The sequence below is a fragment of the Papio anubis genome, chromosome 1 (assembly GCF_008728515.1).
Source record: "Papio anubis isolate 15944 chromosome 1, Panubis1.0, whole genome shotgun sequence".
In the NCBI taxonomy this organism is placed as follows: Eukaryota; Metazoa; Chordata; class Mammalia; order Primates; family Cercopithecidae; genus Papio; species Papio anubis.
Genome location: NC_044976.1, coordinates 83216150 through 83239688, shown reverse-complemented (window position 1 = coordinate 83239688; position 23539 = coordinate 83216150). Strand labels below are relative to the sequence as shown.

The window sequence follows — 23539 nt, the reverse complement described above, 5'->3', positions numbered from 1 at the left end:
TTTACAGTGGAATATCTGTATTATTTATTTGGTATTCTTCTGCCTGGGAGATTCGTCTCATCTTTCCATTTATTATTTTATTCAATCATTTATTTATGTCAGTGTGGACTCATGGATGTTTATTTATACTTGGGGTTATAATCTGATACTACTTTATTTTGTTGCTTGGATTGTTCTAGCTTTGGCCATTGGATTCCTTTTTTGAAGTATTATTCAAAGAGGAGTCTTTGTTTCTGGTGTTCATACTAATAGGGAGAGGTCTCTGTTGTGAGACTATCCTTCAGAATGACCGTGACTGGTCTGCTGAGGTGAGCTGCTTTTCTGGAGGTAGGGAACCCACTCCTTATACCTCTCAGCTTGCAGGACTTGGAGCCAAGTATACCTAGAGGAATGAATGGGTTGTGAGACCCAAATTGGAGAATATACAGAAGCATAAAGTAATAATACTCAATTTGGGTAAAGGTTAGGGGGCGTATAGGCATGAGTGCACAAGCATACTTCATTTAATTCTACATTTAAGAAGTATTTACTGAGTGCCTAATGTGTGCTGGGCATTGTTGCAGGCACCATAACAACATACATTCTCTGCCTTCCTAAGCATACCTTCATCAGAAACAAGGAAAATCTGAAAAACTGTCACACCCAAGAGGAGCCTAGGGAGACACAATGACTACATAGAAGTTGGGGGAGATAGACTGTAACCCAAGTAGATAGTTGAGGTAGGGAGAAATGCTGTGGAGAAAAAATAAAGCAGGGTAAATGGCTTAAGGGCAGCAGCAGGTAGAGGCATGGGGTGGTCTTTAGAGAGTGGCAGGGAAGGGATCTCTGAGGAAATGAATCTGAGCAGGAATGAGGTAGAGAAATGAGCCCCCTGGGTAGCTTGGGGAAATGGCTTCTGGGCAGAGGGAATGGCAAGTGCAAAGGCCTTGAAACTAATGGCTAAAATGAACCTCCAGGATTTCATGTGGATTTAAATCTTCCATGCTATCCTGATTTTGCCGTTAACATGAATTATTAAAAGGAATTCAGTGAACAGATGTGATTGCTTACCCAGGATTGGTTGCTAGAGTACCAACTAACCTAACATTCTACTCCCATCTGGATAGGGTTTCCCAAGAGGAGAGGACTGGTCTGCATTTGTGAACCATAGAGAAAGAAGATATGCACAGTATTGACTGACCATGTCTTTGATGTAGCATGCTTCTTCCTAGGAGGAAGAAGAGATTGTTAACTCTTCTTGTCTCGTAAGATGTAGCTAGAAATAAAAGCTGCTTGAGTGGTTTTCAAATGTCTTAATTTTCATAATTGTTTCCACATTCTGGGCTGGCTGGACATTTTTTCAGGGAAGCAAGTTTGGAGGAGTCTAAATGAAAGCTTTGCTCATGAAGTTTTCATTTGGATTCCACATATAGACTTTCTAAACCATCATTTTATGAAGTCTTAAATTACTGAAGTTTGAAGTTGTGGTAATTGCTCCAAAGTTTAGCATCTTTTGTTTCTAGGTTAGAACTATCAAACCCTCTAAACCTTTAGTATAAAAACAAACAAACAAAAAACAGCTTGGGATTTGACAGAAGTAAAGTTGAGCAATGCTAACCTCATCCTGAAATTGACCATATTGTATCCTACTTACCATAAAAGTTGAAAACATATTTTCAGAAAAGTGTCTTTTCTACCCTTCTTAGGGTTATTTAAGAAAAAAAAAGAAAAGGCCAAAGGCTATTTAGAATGCCCTCTGTTTTTTATAGTATGGGGCAGTCTTTTAATGTGATTTGATCAGATCATTCTATTTTGGTAATTCTATAACTCTTGTAAGTGTAAATATAGTCCTTGGTTCTGTCTAGCGTTTCACATGCCTGTGGAGAGAAAGTATAGTATTGCAGATAAGAATGAAGGCTGTAGAATGAGGCTGCCTGAATGGAATCCAGGGTCTCCCACTCCTAGTTGTGTGACCTTAAGCAAGGGTGCTTCAGTTTTCTCAAACGCATAATGGGTGTAATAATAGTATCTACATCTTTGTTAGAAGGATACCATGAGATAATCCATGTAAAATGCTTAGTTCAGCACCTGCCACCGATAAGCACTCGAATATTAATAATGAAAAATAGTAATAATAAAGTAGAGCTATTATGTACCTGAAAACACTTAGTTAATAGGCAACAGAGCTCGCTAATTGTCATATTTAGTGATTGATGTATAGGTCAGCAAAGGCATTTCACAGAACCTTTTCATTTTAGACGTGGAAAAAGATAGTGTAGGACAGAGATTCATTCATTCATTCAATAAATACTGATCTCGTAGATATGAGCATAATAGGCAGGTTCCCTGCTCTGCTGGAGTGGAACGGTCTAGGGGTGGGAGATGGACAATAAATTCTTAAACACAAAAGAAAATACTGGGTCACAAGCAACTGGGTAGCTCTGATGGAGGTAAACAAGGGCTCTCTGAGAATGAGAGCTATGGAGCTATCTTGAATTGGTCAGAAAAGTATCTTTGCGGAGGGGACATTTAGGCTAGGACCGAAGTAACTGATTAATTTGTTGAAAATCACAGAATCGTGTTTTAAAGGTTAAGGGAGGCCAAGAGATAATAATAAATCAGTCATTTGTTATAAGCTTGCTAAAAGTTTTTGGTAATTTCTAGCTAAGACAAGATGGTAATCTGTAGATGATAATGTGCTGGGGAGATCTGTGGTGATGGCATTAGGAAATATTTTATAGGAGAATTGGTGAAAGCTACATCCTGGTGTGGTCAGGGTTTAGCAAGTCAAGTTTTGGTTATGTGAAGATTAAGTAGAAAACTATTTTATTTTTATTGTCACTGAAAAACCCTAAAGTGTTCTGTGCTCATAAGAATAAACTGAACATATGCAAATCTTTGAGGGTTTTCCTTTGAACATTAACTTTCATTTTTCAAAGCTATAATTGTAGAAGGAAGATAGAATACATTAAGCAGAATATATGCTCCTAATTAAAAGTCTTGATTTACTTATTACAGAAAATGTGGTAAGAATTTTTTTAAAATGACTTGCAATTCCACCATTCTTAACTATTTACATTTCGAGATTTTTTCATTATCTTTTTCTATATAGTCAACACACATACATTTTTGTTACGTGTATTGTGTAGTAAAGTAATGGCATGGGCTTTTTCTTGTATTACCACAACTTCATAATGGGTATGTTTTCATGGACTGTATAGTATTCCATCCTGTGGAATCACCAATTTCCTATATGAAGTTTTTTTGTCCCATTGCCTGTTTCTCTCAAAAGTAGGATCTGGAGCCAGGGTACAGTGCTCCTTAGTGGGAGTTCTGGCTAATCATAGTTTTTCTGTGATATCTCAACTTTGTAAGACAAAATTGCTTTGCAGTCTCAGGGCAATTTTTGCTAAAAACATGTCTTAAACTGTTTTGGTTTTGACAAGGGACAGTTGAATTTGAAGATTTTTGAAGTGAAAATCATTGAGGTTTTAGTGCTTGATATAATTAAAAATTTGACCACATGTAAGAAATAAAACTAAAATTGTAAGATCCTTCAAAATAAAATTAGGAAAATTTGAGCGGTATTTTTGTAGTGTCTTAATTCCACTGTCTTTGTGACATATTCATCTTTATATTTCTAATAAATTAGTCAAAGATAATATAACTTTTAAATTAGAAATATGTATGTAACATAGTAACATGTAGCAAAGTAAAAACATACATTACTTTTAATTAGAAAAGACACATAATAATTGTATTATTAAAATTTCCCATGTGGTGTCTTAGTCTATTCCTGTTGCAATAAAAATACTTTACGTAATTAATAAATAACAGAAATTTATTGCTCACTATTCTGGAAGCTAGGAGGTCCAAGATCAAAGCATCAGCAAGATTTGGTGTCTGGTGAGGGCCTGGTCTCTCATTCCAGAAGGGGGCAAATGCTGTGTCCTTTTTATTTTATTTTATTTTATTTTTGAGACGGAGTCTCGCTCTGTCCCCCAGGCTGGAGTGCAGTGGCCAGATCTCAGCTCACTGCAAGCTCTGCCTCCCGGGTTCCCGCCATTCTCCTGCCTCAGCCTCCCGAGTAGCTGGGACTACAGGCGCCCGCCACCTACCTCGCCCAGCTAGCTTTTTGTAATTTTTAGTAGAGACGGGGTTTCACTGTGTTAGCCAGGATGGTCTCGATCTCCTGACCTCGTGATCTGCCCGTCTCGGCCTCCCAAAGTGCTGGGATTACAGGCTTGAGCCACCGCGCCCGGCCTGCTGTGTCCTTGAATGGTGGTGTGGCAAAAAAGGTCTCACGAGTTCCCTCAGGCCTCTAATAAGGGCACTAATCCCATTCACTTCCCAATTACTATCTATTAATAACTAATTATATTATATATCATAATTATTAATTATTATAGATTATATAATATATAACATATAATTATATATTATAATTATTTATTATATATGATTATATATATTATACAATATAATATATAATTATATATTATAATTATTAATTATATATGATTATATAATATGTAATTGTATATTATAATTGTTATATATGATTATATAATATGATATATAATATGTTATATATTATATTTATTATATATCTATTAATAACGAATAACTAGTAATATCCCTGCAGTTAGGGTTAGGTATCAACATGAATTTTGGAGACACACAAACATTCAGACCATAGCAAGTGGTTCTCGGATTGTTTGTCTTGAATTTCTGTATACTTTCAACATGGTTGAAAGCTGTATTTCTCTTTAAATACTTAAGTTGTATTTCACTAGATTAACACCTTGTATTTAATGCTCATATGCTGCTGGTAAAATTAAAAATATGATCTCTCAGGCTGGGTGTGGTGGCTTATGCTTGTAATCTCAGCACTTTGGGAGGGCGAGGCGGGCGGATCACCTGAGATCAGGAGTTCGAGAGTAGCCTGGCTAACATGGTGAAATCCCATCTCTACTAAAAACACAAAAATTAGCCGGGCATGTTGGCACACACTTGTAGTCCCAGCTCCTCAGGAGGCTGAGGCAGGAGAATTGCTTGAACCCAGGAGACAGAGGTTGCAGTGAGCTGAAATTACACTACACTCCAGCCTGGGTGACAGAGCGAGACTCCATCTTGGGAAAAAAAAATACTTTCTCTCTGAAGTGCAGTTTGACAAGATATATCAGAAGCCCTTAAATAGATTTATATCCTTTACTTCAATTTGAAATCTATGGGTTATTCCTAAAGAAACAATTGTCTAGGTATATAAAGATTAATGCACAAGAATGCAGCCTTGCTTATAAAAGTGAAATACAGGAAGCAACCCTAATGTCCAGTATTTAGGATTAGTTAAATAAGGTGTGGCCTATTCATATAATACAATATTTTGAAGCTATTAAAATTATACTGTCTGTATTTTTAATTTGGGAAAATTATGATATAGTATAAATATATGATATATGAATTTATTTGATATTTACAGTTAAATATTGGTGACTGTCTGCCAAAGAGAGTAATTTTTATTTCATCATTATGAAAATTGAGTCTTCCTTTCTTGTAATTGAAAGATACTGGAACCATTTGTCTCTTGAGACTACTCCCAGTTTTTTTTTTTAAGCATATAAAATGATATTTGCCTCCCATTTGCTATGGCCGAAAAGCAATATCTAATTTATGTAAAAGTATCATTATACCATTAAAATATAAATTTAAAAGAAGACTGAGATACATTTCTATTTTGTACTACTTAATATTGTTATCTGGTCTTCTTGATTCTGGTTGTGGTATCAGGTTTCAGAATTTTCAGGAACTTTAAAATCTGGGGACTTCTACTAAGCTTTCACTGTCACAGCTCCCAGAGGGCTGCTCAGTCCCTCTGCCGACTAAATCTCTGGTTCTCCAGGGAGTAAGCTGCAGCCTCATTCTCAGTGAGGGAGCAGATGGTCATTCTTCCCAGAAGCTAGAACCCTGACGAAGCTCAGTCTTCTTCCGTAGGACCGTTCATGGCTGTGACCAGACCACTGTGAGGCAGAACATGTGGTTTTCCCCACCACGTGTAGACAGATGGGCATCCGTGGGGCCTCCACCCAGTCCTTCCTTGGCCAGGATCCCTCACTTTTGGGATTCAAGAGATCTTTTACTGAGAGGATTAGTGTCTTCCCTATCTGCCTGATGTCCCAGATTGGGTTCTTCATTCAGACAAGTGTCCCAAGGACATGTCCTCACTTAATGGATTATGTTCTCACATCCACATTGAGTTGGAGATCTGCCCCAATTCCAAATCTCAGTCTTGCCTATGGAAGCCTGATCCTCCACCACCTGCCGTGTTGAGGAATACTGGAAAATCCAGTGAGCAAGTTCACATTGGTACAGTTTGGGTTAGGAGACTATAAGGAAGAAGTGAACAAAAGGTAAGGAAGGGGGGTACTGGGACCAAAGTCTCCATCCCTGCATCATATAGCTATATGCATCATATAGCTAATACGTGAATATCAGAGTTGTTTCTTGAAACCGAAAGATGGCAAAAAGAGGATCAGGAGTGGAATCAGAAGTTGTAGAAAATTGGTCTTTTGGGGAATCTATTTGGTTATGTGAATGGTAATTCAACTCCTATTATCTTGGGAAGAATGTACCTGGAATTACCAACCTGCCATTGATTAATGAACATATCCATAAATAACTAATGAACTGGGAGCCAGGAGAAGGCATTAACGTAATGTGTTGTCATTGTTACCAGTGCAGAGTGGATATTACAGGGCTCAGCACATTTGCCCTGTTGATGCCTCCATGATCATTCGTTCATTCATTCATTCAGCCAGCCAGCCAACCCATCAATAAATTACCCGCCATGAGGCAGACAAAGCAACTGAATCCTAAGGTTATAATGGTGAACAAAATAGAGATATGCCGTCGTAACCTGAACTGCCTAGTCTGGAAAACAAACAATTAAAATGTGAGCTAAATGCTGTGGTAGGAGGTCAGGGGCTATGTCCTGGAGCAAAGGACATTTGCACTGAGACCTGACACTTCAGGTCTTCAACTCCCTTGATGGGAGTTAGCCAGAAGGGGCTTAGAAATAGCAATCGATGGTTTAGTGACTGATTTTACAAATGATATTTGTTTCTTCTTTAAATTTCTTTCTAGGATGTTCACTTCTTCTCCACAATGAATGAGTGTCACTATGATAAGCACATGGACTTTTTTTATAATAGGAGCAACACTGATACTGTCGATGACTGGACAGGAACAAAGCTTGTGATTGTTTTGTGTGTGGGGTCGTTTTTCTGCCTGTTTATTTTTTTTTCTAATTCTCTGGTCATTGCGGCAGTGATCAAAAACAGAAAGTTTCATTTCCCCTTCTACTACCTGTTGGCTAATTTAGCTGCTGCAGATTTCTTCGCTGGAATTGCCTATGTATTCCTGATGTTTAACACAGGCCCAGTTTCAAAAACTTTGACTGTCAACCGCTGGTTTCTCCGCCAGGGGCTTCTGGACACTAGCTTGACTGCTTCCCTGACCAACTTGCTGGTTATTGCCGTGGAGAGGCACGTGTCAATCATGAGGATGCGGGTCCACAGCAACCTGACCAAAAAGAGGGTGACGCTGCTCATTTTGCTTGTCTGGGCCATCGCCATTTTTATGGGGTCGGTCCCCACACTGGGCTGGAATTGCCTCTGCAACATCTCTGCCTGCTCTTCCCTGGCCCCCATTTACAGCAGGAGTTACCTTGTTTTCTGGACAGTGTCCAACCTCATGGCCTTCTTCATCATGGTTGTGGTGTACCTGCGGATCTACATGTATGTCAAGAGGAAAACCAATGTCTTGTCTCCACATACAAGTGGGTCCATCGGCCGCCGGAGGACACCGGTGAAGCTAATGAAGACGGTGATGACTGTCTTAGGTGGGTAAGAAAAAGCCATCATTCCCATTCATTCAGCAAATCTTTACTGAGCATCTACGGTGTACCAGGCACTTACTAGGCAGTAAGAATGCAGCAGTGAACAAGAGCAGACATAAATCACCACCCACCTGGAGCTTACACTCTAATAAGGAAAGACAAAATAAGTATTCTAATGGGGGTAAACAAAATAAGTAAAATAAGATGAATCTCCTGTGGAAAAATGAATCAGGGAAGGAAGGAAAACTAAAGCAGGGAAGGGAGCTGAGGAGTGCTAAGCTAAGCAGGTATCATTTGCACTTTAAGAAAGTGTGGTGAGCGATGCCTGGAGATGGCTTTTGAGCAGAGGTGTGAAGGCAGTCAGGGGGTGAACCATACTGGTGTCTGGGGAAGGGTGTTCCAGGTGGGAGAAGCAGTAGGCACAGGAGCCCTGACCAGCAAGGAAGCCACTGTGGCTGCATGGGTCAAGCAGGGGGAGTAGGAGAAGATGAGATCAGGGAGTTGATGAGGTAGGGGGTGGACTACTCAGATAATGTAGGGTCATGTGGTTATAAGGACTTAAGCTTTTCATTTTTTTTCTTTTTTCTTTTTTTTGCCAGAGCCTTACTCACTCTGTCACCCAGGCTGGAGTGCAGTGGCGCCATCTCAGCTCACTGCAACCTCCACCTCCTGGGTTCAAGCGATTCTCCTGCCTCAGCCTCCCAAGTAGCTGGGATTACAGGCAGCGCACCATCATGCCCGGCTAATTTTTGTATTTTTAGTAGAGATGGGGTTTCTCCATGTTGGCTGGGCTGGTCTCAAGTGAGATGAGAAGCTATAGGAAGGTTTTAAACAAGGGAGTGACATGATCTGACTTGTATTTTAATGGTATCTCTCTGGCTACTGTTTTAAGAAACTGCTATAGTGAGGCAATAGCAAAAACAGGAAAATTGTTTAACCTACTTATGCCTGGTGTTCCATTATTGGAATGCTAAGCTTGTGGGAGTTATTTATATCCTACTGCTCAAGGTCATTGCCAAGTTCTGATTTTTCACAAAAAAAATATTTGCAACCTCTGGCATAAATGGGTTAATAGAGTATTTCAGTACTTGGAAGAGATCACCATTGCCAGATGGTAGTTGAAGGTGATGGTCAGATTCTGTTTTTTTGTTTTTTGTTTGAGACAGGGCCTGGCTCTGTCATCCAGGCTATAGTGCGGTGGCACGATCTCAACTCCCTGCAACCTCTGCTTCCTGGCCTCAAGTGATCCTTCTACCTCAGCCTCCCAAGTAGCTGGGATTACAGGCCCGTGCCACCAGGCCCGGCTAATTTTTGTAATTTTTGTAGAGACAGGGTTTCACCATGTTGCCCAGGCTAGTGTCGAACTCCTGAGCTCAAGCCATCCGCCTGCCTCAGCCTCCCACAGCGCTGGGATTACAGGTGTGAGCCACCGCACCTGGCCAGATTCCGGATATTTTTTAAAGGATTTACTGATGGGTAAGGTAGAAGGGAAGATGAGAGGTGGAGGAGAAGATGAGGAATGTCATTAACCAAGATGAGGAAGACTGAAGAGGAGGAGGTTTTGGGGGAAGATCAGGAGTTTGGTTTTGGACAAGCTAAATTTAGGAACCTATTAGACATCCAAGGGGTGTGGCAATTTTATTGAGTGGACGGTTGGATGTATGACTCAGGAATTCAAGATTTAGGTGTGGGCTGGAGACGTACATTTGAGAGTCCTGGGGGGAAAGTGGTATTTTAAATCACAGGATTGCATGAGCTCACCGTGAATGTGAATGTGGATATGAAGGAGAGGAGGACCAAGGATGGAGCCATAGGGCAGGGCCTCCAGTGTAAGGAGGTCAGGAGGTAAGGGGCAGCCAGCAAAGGAGCCCTAGAAGAGGTGGAAACCCCAGGAGACTCTGGGGAACTAGAAGCAAGAGAAGAAGGCAATTGAGGAGAGGAAGCATTAGCAGTGTACTGACACTGAGTGTACCTCTGAGAGGTGGCGTAAGACCAGGTGTTGCTGGCCTTACTAAAGTGGTGGACTTGTGCTGATCTTGAGATCATCAAATTTGGTATAGCCAAGAGCCTGATTGGAGTAAAATTAAGAAAGAAAGAGCCTGGGCAACATGGTGAAACCCTATCTCTACAAAAAATACTAAAATTAGCTGGCCATGGTGGTGCGTGCCTATAGTCCCAGCTACTTGGGGAGCTGAGGTGGGAGGATCGCTTGAACCCGGGAGGCTGAGGTTGAATGAGCTGTAATCGCACCATTGCACTCCAACCTGAACAACAGAGCAACAGCCTGTCTTTAAGACAAACAAAAACAAAACCAAAAAAAGAAAAGAAAAAAAAAAGGGAGGAGAGAAAGGCTGTGAGCCCTGTACCAAGAAGACATGTGGTTTTGTAGAATTTTCCCTTTGTTTTATTTTTTCTGAAGTAGGGGGCTATTGCCCCACCTCCCCAGTTCTGATTCTGGGTTACAGGTAGAATTTGTAATGCGCGGGCAAGCGAGAACTTCTGTGGTTTCACAGACCTTGTCTTGTAAGGCATAGAGGGCATTTCTCACTGTGTGTGTGGCTGCGGCCATGGGGACTATTGCTGAGAGAGGTTCGGGAGTACATTTCTGTCTCTACTCCTTATGAGAAGGAATTATAAAACGAATTATCAGGTGGCAGTTCATAGTGGAGGATACAGAGTGTGTGTGGTGTAGTATATAAACCTTCACAGTGCCTCTAGGTCCTGAAACTGCTGGTAAGATTTGGAGGTCAGCAGACACAGAGTGTGATTGTTAAAATAATTTCAAACTGAGGATTTATTTAACAAATATTTATATAGTGCTTAATATGTGCCATGCATTGTCCTAAGTGGTTTTACAAACATTAACTTATTTAATTATCATGGAAACCCTGTGAGATAGGTGCTACTATTTTACCTGTTTACCAGATGGAGAAACTGAGAGTTTAAGCAGTGTGTCCGGTCTCTCAGCTGTTAACCAACTGACTGTGCAGCTGGCTTCCAGAGTTCACATGTTTACCACCATACTCTGTGGCTACTTTTGATTTATTTGGACTTCTTACTGCTCATCTTTTTGTCCTGTTTTCTGCTTTAACACCGTTGACACTTTGGTAAGAAAATGGACAAGACCAAGAAACAGAGGGTTCACATTATTCGGCATTTCCACTCGAGCTGGAGAAGATACTGATGTTTTTGATAAAGAATGGACTTTGGTATTTACAGATAGTGTCAATGAACTGTGCTGCTGTCCCTGCTTAACTTGTAGGCATAATCATTTGCTTGGCTATGTGTCTTGAGAAATTACCTGCCTGCTTAAAGAGAAAACTTTCTTTTCTCATCATATTATAATATAGTACACAGCATGACAGAGACAAGGATTCCAAAACCCTAGGTGAAGAGAACAGGACCCTTTGTGAGATAGTCATGGTTACTGGCTTCAGTTTTGTATGTAATTTTGTCTGCAACAGATATGGAAGGGGTTAAAAGGAAGGAGCTGGGAGGTTTTGGCAGGTGTGGTATTGGCTAAGAGAAAAACCAGAATCAACAATGAAATTTCCAGGTAGGATAAGAGAAGTCGTGCGATTGAGATAAGACAACATTGGAGAATTGGTTAATGGAAGGAAGACAGTTTGGTGTCAAGGACCTCAGAAGTTCCTTAATGGTAAGACGGAGGAACCTGGTGGAAGACAGGAAGTTCAGGGACAAGGGAAATGAAACTCAAGAGCTAGGTGGTGTAAGGCTTAAGCCTTCTAGCTCCTGATTTCTCTGGATAACAGAAAGATTTGGGTTTTAGCCCCAATTCTTTCATTTTCTACAAGGATGATCTGCAGCACATCGGCTCATCTTTTCTTGGTTACATTCCCTCATCAGGTGGCATAGACCATCTTGAAGTTCTTTACAAGTTACGAAGTTCAGTTATCCTTTATAACAGTTAGTAACCAAAGGTGGGAATGAAAAGGAAGAGCGAAGGGAGAGAGAGGGAGAGATTGAGAGAGAGAATGTGAATCTTGTGGGGCAACAGCAAACACAGTTCTGTGGATCCAAGCACAGAGCCTCTTTCCTTGACAGCAGCACCTACCACAGTATCTTTCTAGGGAGAAAGCCCCCGGTTCCCTATCTACTACATGTAAGAATTCAATTGCCTAAAACAAGCATCTCCCAGATGATAGTGTATTAGAAAAATCAACAGTGCTGGCATGAACCATCATATAATCACTGGTTCTGATTATGTGGAGATGAATAGCTTAATACTCATGTCTTTAATAATTGCAGGATTAAATGTCTTTATGATAAAATGTTAAACCTTTCCATTTACTCCTTGATATATATTTTGTAGGAAAGGTTCATTTAAGATTAAATCCGTCCGGGTGTGGTGGCTCACGCCTGTAATCCCAGCAGTTTGGGAGGCCAAGGCGGGTGGATCACTTGAGGTCACTTGAGGTCAGGAGTTTGAGACCATCCTGGCCAAAATGATGAAGCCCCATCTCAACTAAAAGTACAAAAATTAGCTGGGTGTATTGGTTAGCTACTCAGGAAGCTGAGGCAGGAGAATTGGTTGAACCCAGGAGGCGGAGGTTGCAGTGAGCCGAGATGGTGCCCTGCCCCACCAGCCTGGGTGGCAGAGTGAGACTCTGTATCAAAAAATAGATAAATAAATAAATAAATAAATAATCCCAAAATTTCTTCCAAACACTCTTCTTTTACATATTAGAAAGTCAGTATCTAAGTACATTTTAACTGTCTGTTAAACAGTATCTAAGAGGCACATGGTTGCGTGAATTCAGTGAGCTTAATCTTATTTCAGAAGAGGAAAGGATGGACAGGGGCTGTTGAATGTGGAGATGGCTTCTTAGTGGGCTCAGATGTAATCTGGAAGGATAGATGGGATTTGCATGGGCTGGAGGAAGAGACATTCTAAGAGGGAGAGATGGTATACTCGGAAGTGTGATGGTAGAAACATTTAAAGCTTGTGCATTAACATGAGGAAGTTCCCACAGAGCACAAATACTTTGCGGTGGCGCAGTGGAAAATAGCTCACCTGTGAACCAGCGAAGTTTAGTTGGTTATCTTCTTTGGAAGGAGAATAGATCAGATGACCTTCGTCTTCCTTTCCAGCTTAAGGATTTTGGTTGAACACAAAAGCTAACAGCATGGGCATTCAGACTCTTTCCTTGAGGGTAGTGGTGGTAGTAATGATGGTGATGTGAGTTTTCAATCTGTGTGTGCATGATTGGAAAGGCATCTAGGCATCATGTTCTCGTTTCAGCAGCCCTGAGGCAAAATGCTTGCTCACTTCTGGGTTAGAGTGTGTGATGGGGCCCTTTATGTGAAAAAAGTTGCTTATTGAATGCTCTCGTTGAAAAGACATTGGAGACATATGATCCTGCTTTCCAAAGAGCGCCAAGGCCCTGCCTAAGAAAGGGTTTTGAAATCTTACTTGTCAACAAGCCTAATCAGCTACGGCAACTAAACACACAAGAAACCCCATATGGAAACGTCTCATTTATTGTCAAACAACACACCATGTGAACTGTGCGCACAGAAATGTGTTGTTGTTTCCAGAAAATGGGCTGGACTTTCCTCTATTTTGCAGTGTCTTAAAATACAAGAGAAAAGAAAGAGTGAAGGGATTTGCAAACCATTCTTTTGAAGGCTCCCATGAACCTTCCTGTCTTTTAGTGATGTTTTTCAAACTGTAAGTTTTGATGCACTGATGAGATCGTAAGTAACATTTTTTAAAATGACATAAAAAGAAGAGAAAATGTCAGAGTGTGTTGCTTTTAACAGGTGTCAGTATTGTTTTATAACCTTTCTTTGTGTGCCTGTGTGTGTGCTGGGTTGTGATATAAAATGTATTTCCTATCATGAGTTATTGTCAAGAACGTTTGGAAAACCATGAGGGTGAAAGTTTCTTTTTCTGCCAGAAATCACTGAACTCTTTTAAAATATGAAACATTATCATTGTTAGGGGACTTAGAACAGGGACTTAGGGCTTGGGGTAATTAAAACAGGGAGCTGGTTGTTTTTCTTCTCACTTCTTCCTCCCTCCTCTCCACTTAGAATGATGCTAAATCTTCCTCTTCTTCTCTTAGGGGAGAGAGGAAGAAGGCAAAGTAGCAGTAAGCAAAGAAACAATAGCTCAAGTTCTCATGCTAGGAGAAAATAGGTGAAAATTAAGTACCATAAAGAGCCTTGGTAGAGTACTAATAATAATCACACATGATGTTTCTGCAGTACTGTGTCTTTTTCAGTTTTAATACACTGTTCTCTTTGATCTCATGGAAATCCTGCCAAGCAAGTGGTTAAGGTATTATTATCCGATTTTCCTGCAACTCCCCTGGATGTATCCTATACTCAAGCTATAATGAATTATTTGTGCTTCCCCCATTTTGACTCTAAACCTTTGCAGATGTTGAGATACCTTTCCCCTAGTTCTGCCTGGGAAACTCCCATTCATCTTGAAAGACCTAACTCAAAGGTCTATCTTCTTTGAATCTCCCTTTACCCTGTTGGAGTAAATCTGATTACTGCCTCCCTTGGGCCGCCTGTCAGTCTTGTCCATACAACAATCAATGTACTTAATTGTTTACATGCCTTTATTTTGCACTAGAGTATACACCCCTCGAAGTCAGGGACTGTACCTTATTTATCTGTCTTTACATATCTAACAACGAGTACTCTCAGCTAGCACCCTATCTGGCACACACTTGTTGAGAGGTACTACAATGAATAAATGAGGAAATTGAGGCTGAGGGGAAAGTAAGTGGCTTTTCAAATGCTGGAGCTAAAAGCAGAACCCAGGTTTCCTCACTTCCATCTTCGCCTTAGATGGGCTCTGGCTGAGACATGCCTGTGAGGTAGACAAGGGCAGGGGAATAGGCGAGAATCATGTTCTTTGTTTTTTTTTCTGAGACGGTCTCACCCTGTCGCCCAGGCTGGAGTTTCAGGGGTGTGATCTCAGCTCACTGCAACCTCCACCTCCTGCGTTCAAGTGATTCTTGTGCCTCAGCCTCCTGAATAGTTGGGATTATAGGCATGTGGCACCATGCCCAGCTACTTTTCTTATGTTTTTAGTAGAGATAGGGTTTCACCATGTTGCCCAGGCTGGTCTCAAACTCCTGGCCTCAAGTGATCTGCCCACTTCGGCCTCCCAAAGTGCTGGGATTGCAGGCATGAACCACCATGGCCGGCCCTTGTTTTATTTTATAATTTTGTAATATGAGAAGCTGAGGTCTCTGAAGGTTAAGTGATAGTATTATCTTGAGAAGGAGGAAAGAAATGAGCATTTTTTGAATGCTTATGATGAGGTCAGCGTGTTCCATGCTTTTAGGATTTTATTTCACTTAACCCTCATAACAACTCTATGCAGATCTGTTTTTAAGACAAGGAAATTCAAGTGGACTTAGCCTCTTGCCCACAGACGCATATTGATAAAATTATTAATAGTTAATATTTGTTGTGGGGTATACTAATATTTATATGTTTTATTTCATTTAGTATTCATGACAACCCTGAGGGAAGTTCTGTTATTACCAGATGAGGAAACTGAGGCCCGAAAAGGTTCAATGTCTTGGTTGAGGTTAGTAGCAGAGCTGAGATTCCAACCCCAGGAGATTGGCTCCATACTCTACTCTTCAGAGTCAGTTAATAGCCTCTTGGAAGTGAGGGACTGGAACGATGTGGACCCAAGTCATGAGGTTTATAACTTGTATCTCCCTTTGTTTCTATAAAGTTTATTTCTATAAAGTCACATGCTCTGTCAACATTTAGCTCGCCCTTGATCCAAATGTTTTGCAGCATGCTATTGACAGCTATGAAAACATCTCCTGGAAAATGACAGCTCTATACTCTTCAAACTTTATGCTTATTAAAATCGTTGGTAAGAGTAGGGGCTTTGGAGTCGGGGGGAACTGGATTTAAATCCTAGCTTTGTCAATTCCAAGTTGTGTGACCTTGAGCAATTCATCTAACCTGTCTGTGCCTTAGTTTTTTCATCTGTAAGAAAGGGATAATAGTATCTTTGGCATGGTGAGGTTTTGGGGATTCAATGAGATAATGCACATAAAGCACCTAGCATAATGTTTGGTACATAGTAAGTACTAAGTAAGTATTAGCTATTCTTTGACCTCAGTTTGACTCTAAAGAGCCATACCCTGTATTCAAGCAGAATGCCCTTTTATGTCCAGTTCTATCACCAAGTAACTTGGACACAGGGACTAGAAGCCTACTGTTGGTGCCATCATGATGGAAGATTTTATAAAATGGACAAGTAGCCAGGAGGAAGCTGACTGGGTGTGCTTTGCAGAGGCTGCCTTGACAGATGGCAAATGGTACCAGCTCTGTTACTGGAGACCCAGGACAGTCTGAACACATGGTCACCACAGAACTGAAAAGCTCTGTGCTTGCATTGCTAGTCCCTATAAACCACCCTCTCCCCCATGAAATTCTGTTAATGATTCCTGCCTCTGACAGATGATCTTTCCATTAATAATTCATTTCACTTTTGCAACATTTATGAATAAAACATTATAAATGAGACCCTGGCCACCAAGCATTAGCTTGACAAGAGTCCTGTGATACAGCACCAACATCTTGTGTATAGAGCTCTATTATAGGATGGTCCTCATAAGAAACTGTCCCCCTCTTGCTGACAAATCCTTCTAGAGTAGCTAGTTCATCAGCTGCTATTCTCACCTTTGCTAGGACTGGAAAGTTTGCCCTGTGACTGAAAAGACTTGGGACCAAAACACAGGCCTTTTGATACTGTTCATAAGCTGCATCAATGAACTGTCCTTACTCCATTAAAAGAGAGAGAGAGAGAGAGAAAGAAAACAGTACATTTGCCTAATTTCGTGAGGAATTCTGAAACATTTGTTTTCAGCTTCTGTGGCCTTGTAGTTGCTTCTGCAACACAGAAGCCTGCTTTCAATGTTTACTGCCTGCATGCCTTAGTAATCAAATATCTGTTAAAAAAAAAAAAAAAACAGTTAAAGCTTTGCCTTAAGAAATGCTGAGTGAAATGAACAGATTGTTGGCACACAGGAGCTCTCTTGTTGCTGTGCAGAGAATCATATCAGACGGAGAATGGTTCTTTTCAGAGTATCCAGGCACCAGTACTCAGTACATTGAGTCCAGGGGTGTTCATACTTTTGTCTTGAAATGGCGAGTCCCAGGAGCACCTTTGTCACAGATGATTTTCCTGTGTGCTTCATGGCATTGCTACAGAGGCCTGTTGGAGGGAAGCATTTGCTCTCAGGGCAGGCTGTCAGTCGGTGGGTGCAAAAATGCAGTTGCCACTCAGTTGCTGCCCCTACGCTGCTGTTTGACACATCCCCTCTTGTTCTGAGGGGGAATGTGGGGACTGAGACGACCTCAATGTCTGATGCTAGAAGGAAGACAGCTTCAAATGAAAAAAGAAAATCCCTCATATGGCGCTCCATCCCACTTGTTCAAATGCCATCTTGACACCTCTTCCAACACCACATTTCTAGGAGTCTGTCTTCTTTCTTCTGTCTCTGCCATAGGTAGCCATTTGTTTCCTCAAGTCTGGCTTAGTTCTTTCTTTTCCGCCCATGCCACTGTTTCAGACACCTCCCTTTGCAGTCAGTTCAGAAGTGCTTTTCTCAAATCAGTGTTCTTGTTTCCAATGTAACCGCTGCCCTGCCCTCTTACTTCTTCCACTTCCTCCGGTCCAGACCCCTTCAGTTCTGTTACACCAGATGCACTTGGCTTCTTTTAGTCCCCTCTCATGCCCCCTTCTTCAGAACTTCTGTCTGGCTTTTCTTCTTTTTAAAAACCTGAAACCTACCTCTTAAGCTGAAACAAACAATCATTGAATATTTTCTGAGTGCAAGCTACAGAAACATTTCTCAAATTTGACCTCTTTGAAAAGAAGGTTTGGGGAGAAGTTCCAGTACCCAGCTACATCCAACCCTCCTGCCAACACCCAGCCTCCTGGAAGGTTTCATATTCCAGAACTCAGGAACGCCCTCTCTTAGGGCTTTGATTTCCGCCAAAGGAGAAATGTGGTCATCGTCTGTGACTCAGGCGTCACATCACCAGGCTATTTTAACATCTGGAATAGTATGGTGTGTGCTGGCCAATGGTAGAATTTTATCAAATTCCATGTTAACATTGTTTGTACTTTGAAAATTTCAGCTGAGGACTACTATGTTCAGTGTGTAGCTATGGCAAACATGTTGGGTGGGAATTGGGAGTAAAGGGTGTTTGCTGGAATTATGCCCTGTCATGGACCTAGGGATCAACACAGAAGCTGGGATAAGGGGTAAGGGAACCAAGAGTTATTGGCAGGAGTCATCTTCCCTCCTGCACTGACAGGTGTCCCTCCAGCCCAGCCACCTGCTCTCCCTCACCACCAGATTGTTGTTAACTCTGCAGAGTATGTGGTGGAAAGATCCCATTACCACAAAGAATCAATATCTGCTGAGAGATTTGACCAAGTTCACCTTGTAAGTTCCTGCAGCATTGTGGCTGCAGCTCTGGACCTTCTAGTTCCTGCTTCTCCTAGTGGGTCCCAACTTCTTGCCTTGGCAAACTATATCTGTCCTCGGATGCCTGAGTGACAGTGAACCACAACAGGGGTTGTTTGTTTTCATCAAGTCAGAGAATTTACTGCTCCGTGGTGAACCTATTTTATTCTTTATGTTTTTTCTGCATTTTATATTTTGTCATCGTAAACGTTTATTGACTACCTTCCTAGGTTTCAGGCAGTGTACTAACTATGAGACATGGCCTCTACCCCGAAGGCACTGTGAATCTGTGCTTACTCTAGTGTTTTATGGTTGTCAGGAAATGACCAAGATTTATGAGTCAATGGTTGTGTCACATGAGAGATAGATGACATGGAGGTAGACCTGTTCTGTATGGCTTTTCCTGTGTATGACTAATAGAGAACCATTTCCAGGCTTATTTGAGGAAATGAGAAACTTACTCAAAAAAGATAACTGAAGGCACAAAGAAATATACACAAGGGCCAAATGAGGGGGCCCAGGCTGGAAAATGCTGTGGGCTTGGATGATCCATGGAGGCCTCTTCGAGGAGGTACAGTGTAAGCCTGATTTCAATGTAACAGGTGGAGAGGAAAGGGCAAGGCATTGCAGATAGGAGGAAAGGCACGGTGGGAGACAGGTATACATATGTCTAGGGAGGCCATGCCAGGGTCGTGGGTAGAAAGGAGAGACTGGGCAGACTGATTTCTGGAATAAGGAGTTTGTATAGTAATGCCATTCTAGTTTGAGAGACATACTGGAGCCAGAGAATGGAAGGCCTTGGATCCTAGGGTTCTGTGGACTTCATTGTCAAATATCTAACAGAGACCAGGCAGATAACATGGGTACGTGAATTGGGTCTGGAGTGGATATAAGGAAATAGGGAGGGGTGGTGCCTGTGGCTAGACAGATCATGCCCTGTGTAAAGACAATCAGTTTCTTTTTTTTGTTAAAAGACCATGCAGGACAAATTAAATAGGCCTATGGCCAGTCTTCAGCCCACAGCTGAACTACCTCATCTGGCAAGAAAGAGCCCATGTAGGATCTTGAGGGTTGAGAAGGTGGGAGTTGCGAAATGCAAAGCAGGGTTTTAGAAAGATGAGAGGTGGGTTGGAGAGGGAGAGATCACTTAGGAGACAATAGGAGGGTCCCCAGGATCTGGGGATGGGAGGTAGCTCAGATGCTGGAGAGAGGCGGAGCTGGTCCATCATGGTAGATGTTGTAGGAAGGCACGTTTGTCAGCAGTAGCTAGAAGGCCCATCAGGGGCTGCAGGGGAGGAAAAGAGAAGCAGGCCAGTGGAGTGTGAGCTTATGGAAATCTGGCAGGAGGCAGAGATAGAAGAAGAAGGAAGAGGGATCCATCATGGGAACTAAAATTCAGAGGCAGGGTCAGGCAAGAGCAAGACCTAATCAAGCCTTGCCACTTTCCCCAAGGTCTTTGAGCTTTGCCCTCTCTCATTCTCCAGTTGACCTCCCGATCTTTGTTTTCTTCATCTGACATGAACTCCCTTAATTTCCCTCCCTTCATATCTCAGTCCACCTGCACAGGTCACATCCTTACCGTCCTGGCTTTTCACTAGGGCCTGTTCCTTCCAGCCAGGAGCTGGGGGAGCCACGAGCCTACTCTTGTCCTTCTTCTTGCTTTCCTATGAGCTTGATCATTCAAAAACGTAAGCCCTGACCTTAACTCCCCTTCTAACTACTGCCCTGTCTCTCCTTCCCTTCATTACCAGACTTTTGTTCTTGTCTTTTTTTTTTTTCTTTTCTTATTTAGAGATGGGGTCTCCCTATGTTGCCCAGGCTGGTCTCAAACTCCTGGGCTCAAGCGATTCTTCCGCCTCAGTCTCCCAAAGTACTGGGATGATAGGCACAAGCCAATGTGCCCAGCTGATTTTTTTACTCTTATTTATTCTCTTTTCTTAATACTTCAAACCATAGTAAGCTAGCTTCTTCCTATAATATTCTAATACGACTGTGTTTGATTAATCCACCATTGTCTTCCTAGTTGCCAAATTTAATGATCTACCTCGACCTTCCTGTTACGCGCCTGCTTGCTTCATGCTCGCTTTGATGGTATCTTCCTCCTTCTGTTCTTTCTCTGCTGCTTGTGTAGTCTCTCCCATTTCTGACCATCTCTGAAATGCCCTTTGTTCCTTCTCCTTTGGGGCCCCAAGTTCTTTCCAGGTGATTTTACTCCTGCAGCTTGAATCAGCCCCTCCATGTGAATGTCTCTCAAAGCAGCCTCTCCATCCTCAGCCTCTCAGGAGATCCCAATCTCTGTTTCCAGCTGCTTTCAGGTGCACACCTGGATGTCCTGGAGGCACCACAAGCTTCAGCTGCCTTGCAGACCTGCTCTACCTATTATATAGGATCTCTGCAATGGGTTCCATCTGCCTTGCCTTCCAAGCTGGAAAGCTTGGTAGGACCATCTCTCTCACCACCTATAACCAATTAATCACCAAATCTAAAATTAGTCACCAAATCGGCCGGGCATGGTGGCTCATGCCTGTAATCCTAGCACTTTGGGAGGCTGAGGCGGGCAGATCATGAGATCAACAGATCAAGTCCATCCTGACCAATATGGTGAAACCCCGTCTCTACTAAAAATACAAAAATTACCTGGGTGTGGTGGTGCATGCTTGTAGTCCCAACTACTCGGGAGGCTGAGGCAAGGAGAATCTCTTGGGCCTGGGAGGCAGAGGTTGCAGTGAGCTGGGATCGCGCCACTGCACTCCAGCCTGGTGACAAAGTAAGACTCCATCTCAAAAAAAAAAAAAAATTAGTCACCAAATTTACCTCAGTGGTGTCTCAGATCCTACTACATGCCTTTAGACCAAGACTTGCTGTGTGTTGCAAGATCATCTCCGTCTGGATTCCCTCCTCCAGCATTTTCTTGCTCCAGGCCTTCCCCTACCACCAGGTGAGGCATTTTCCTAAAAAGCACAGTTAGCTCTGATCTTTTCTTGTCTATTCTTGCAAACTGGATAAAGCCCAAATTAGTTGGGATTACAAGGCTGCTTTCCCAGTCCTGTTCCCAGCCTCCTTTTCCATACACTCCGCCCACACAGCCCCTGCTTCTGTCATGCCAAGCTTCTCACTGTCCTGCACATGTGCAGTGACTGCCTCAGTCTCCTCGAAGTTTTCTGTAGCATGGCAAACTCTTGTCCATCTTTCAAGATCCAACTCAAGAGTCAGCCTTCTCTATGATATTTTCTCTGACTCCCCAAGGCAGAGTTAATTATCCAGTGCTTCTGTAGTATACTATTTATATATTAAAAGAATTAACTCATAAAAGTAACCCACTCTATTAAAATGTATTTGCTAAGTGCCTCTCCTACCAGACTGTGAGCTTCTCAGGGACAGGACTGTGTACATGTGTGTTTTCACTTGTGCAGTGCCTGGCACACAGTAGGCACTCAGTAAATGTTTATATAATGAGCCAACAAACATGCTTATTGGGTGGGAGCTGGCGTGGGAACTGGCAGTTAGTGGAGGAGTCTGGTCACAAGAACAAAGGTTAAGAGGGACTGGGAAGGAGAATGTGGAAGAGAATCGACATTTATGAAGCACTTTGAATTGTCAGGCATTTTTATGTATAATTGTCTCATTTCTAATAACAGCTCATTTGTAATAACAGCCCTATGAAGAAAAAAGGGATTTAAAAAAATTGATCACCACTTTGTGCCGGGCATTTATATGTACTCTGTTTAATCCTCTTGGAAGGTGTTGCTGCCATTATTTTAAATATGAGGAAATGGAGGCTCAGAGAGATGGAAACCTGCCCCAGGTCATGTATCAAGGTGCGGTGAAGGCTCCCCCTGCCCCAGGGCATACCCTCCTCACAGTGCTGGGAGCCACCATCTCTGCAGCCCACAGCGGGTGGGAGAGGCAGCCTCAGTGACAGTGGTTCTGGGCCGGTCCACCCAGACTGACTCAACCTGGGTCCTTGTGCTGATCATAACTACAGGGACTGGTTCTGCATCGCCTGGGACCCCTCTTACTAACTGTGCATCAGCCATGAATTGTTTCCTGGAATGGAGGCCTCCTGTGTCCTGGTTCTCTCCAGTGGTTATCTTGGCCTGAGGTGGGGGAATCTGTGTTGCTGAGTTAGCCTGGGTCTGGAATTGACTTTTGTGAGTGATCCAAAGGCATGAAAGATTTCTTTGGTTAGGGTTGGGACTAGAGGTTGGGGGATCTCCAGAGTCCCTGGTGATTGTTAGTTTTGTTTCTTTTTTCCCTTTCAAGGCAACATCTGGCTCTGTCACCCAGGCTGGAATGCAGTAGCACGATCTTGGATCACTGCAACCTTTGCACCCACCAGGTTCAAACGTTCCTCCCACCTCAGCCTCCTGGGCAGATGGGAGTACAGGCACACGCCACCATGTCCAGCTATGTTTTTTTTTTTTTTTTTTTTTTTTTTTTTTTTTTTTTTTTGTAGAGACAGGGTTTCACCATGTTGTCCAGGCTGGTCTCAGTCTCCTGGTCTCAAGCGATTCTCCTGCGTCAGCCTCCCAAAGTGCTGGGATACAGGCGTGCCACCGCGTCCGGCTTGTTTGTTAGTCTTTAACTCTCTCCTTTGCATGGTGGCCGGTTACATGGGAGGGGGTTCCATCAGGACTGCTGACAGCCTGCTACATAATTTGTGGGTCTTTTGTTCAAAAGACAGGGGAGATGTGCCACTGAAGGTACTAAAATATAAAGCTCTCTCTCTTCTTCCACCTGTCTCCTCTGCTCACCCTCATGCTCCTCTGGCTCCCTTACAAAATACAAGTTCAGAGAGAAAATTGTTGAAGATTTCAAGAGCGTGACAGCAGAGCTGTCAACCAAGTGCAGGCCCTTCTGAGCACAGACCTGCGTGATCACACAGGGCCGCCCATCCGAGAGGCCGGCCCTGGAATGCTTGGCCTTAACTAGCCTAGGACCAACCCTACTGTGATCCAGAGAGCTTCAGGAGACTTAGGTGTCATTAAATTAGCTCTCCTGGGATCATCAGGGTTAGAGGATTAGCTGTGTACCTTGCCTCTGATCAGCCTCCTTGGTTTTGAGAAGTATTTGCCTTGAGGCCTCTTTGTCTTTTCTAGGGCCGATATCTTTCCACAGGGTGAGACTCCTTATCACTAGCCTCAAGCACTGGCAGAAGGGACACTGGTGCTATGTG

The 23539-nt window shown here is 42.5% G+C and overlaps 1 protein-coding gene across 1 annotated transcript in view; it reads left to right on the top strand.

The window, feature by feature from the left end:
• The window catches only part of LPAR3 (lysophosphatidic acid receptor 3), an 82308-nt gene that overhangs the window by 20714 nt on the left and 38055 nt on the right, over positions 1–23539 (top strand). Inside the window, exon 2 of the mRNA XM_017963080.2 lies at positions 7123–7879. Coding sequence (XP_017818569.1) covers positions 7144–7879 — 736 coding nt within the window. The 5' untranslated portion in view covers positions 7123–7143. The remainder of the gene's footprint in view (positions 1–7122; positions 7880–23539) is intronic.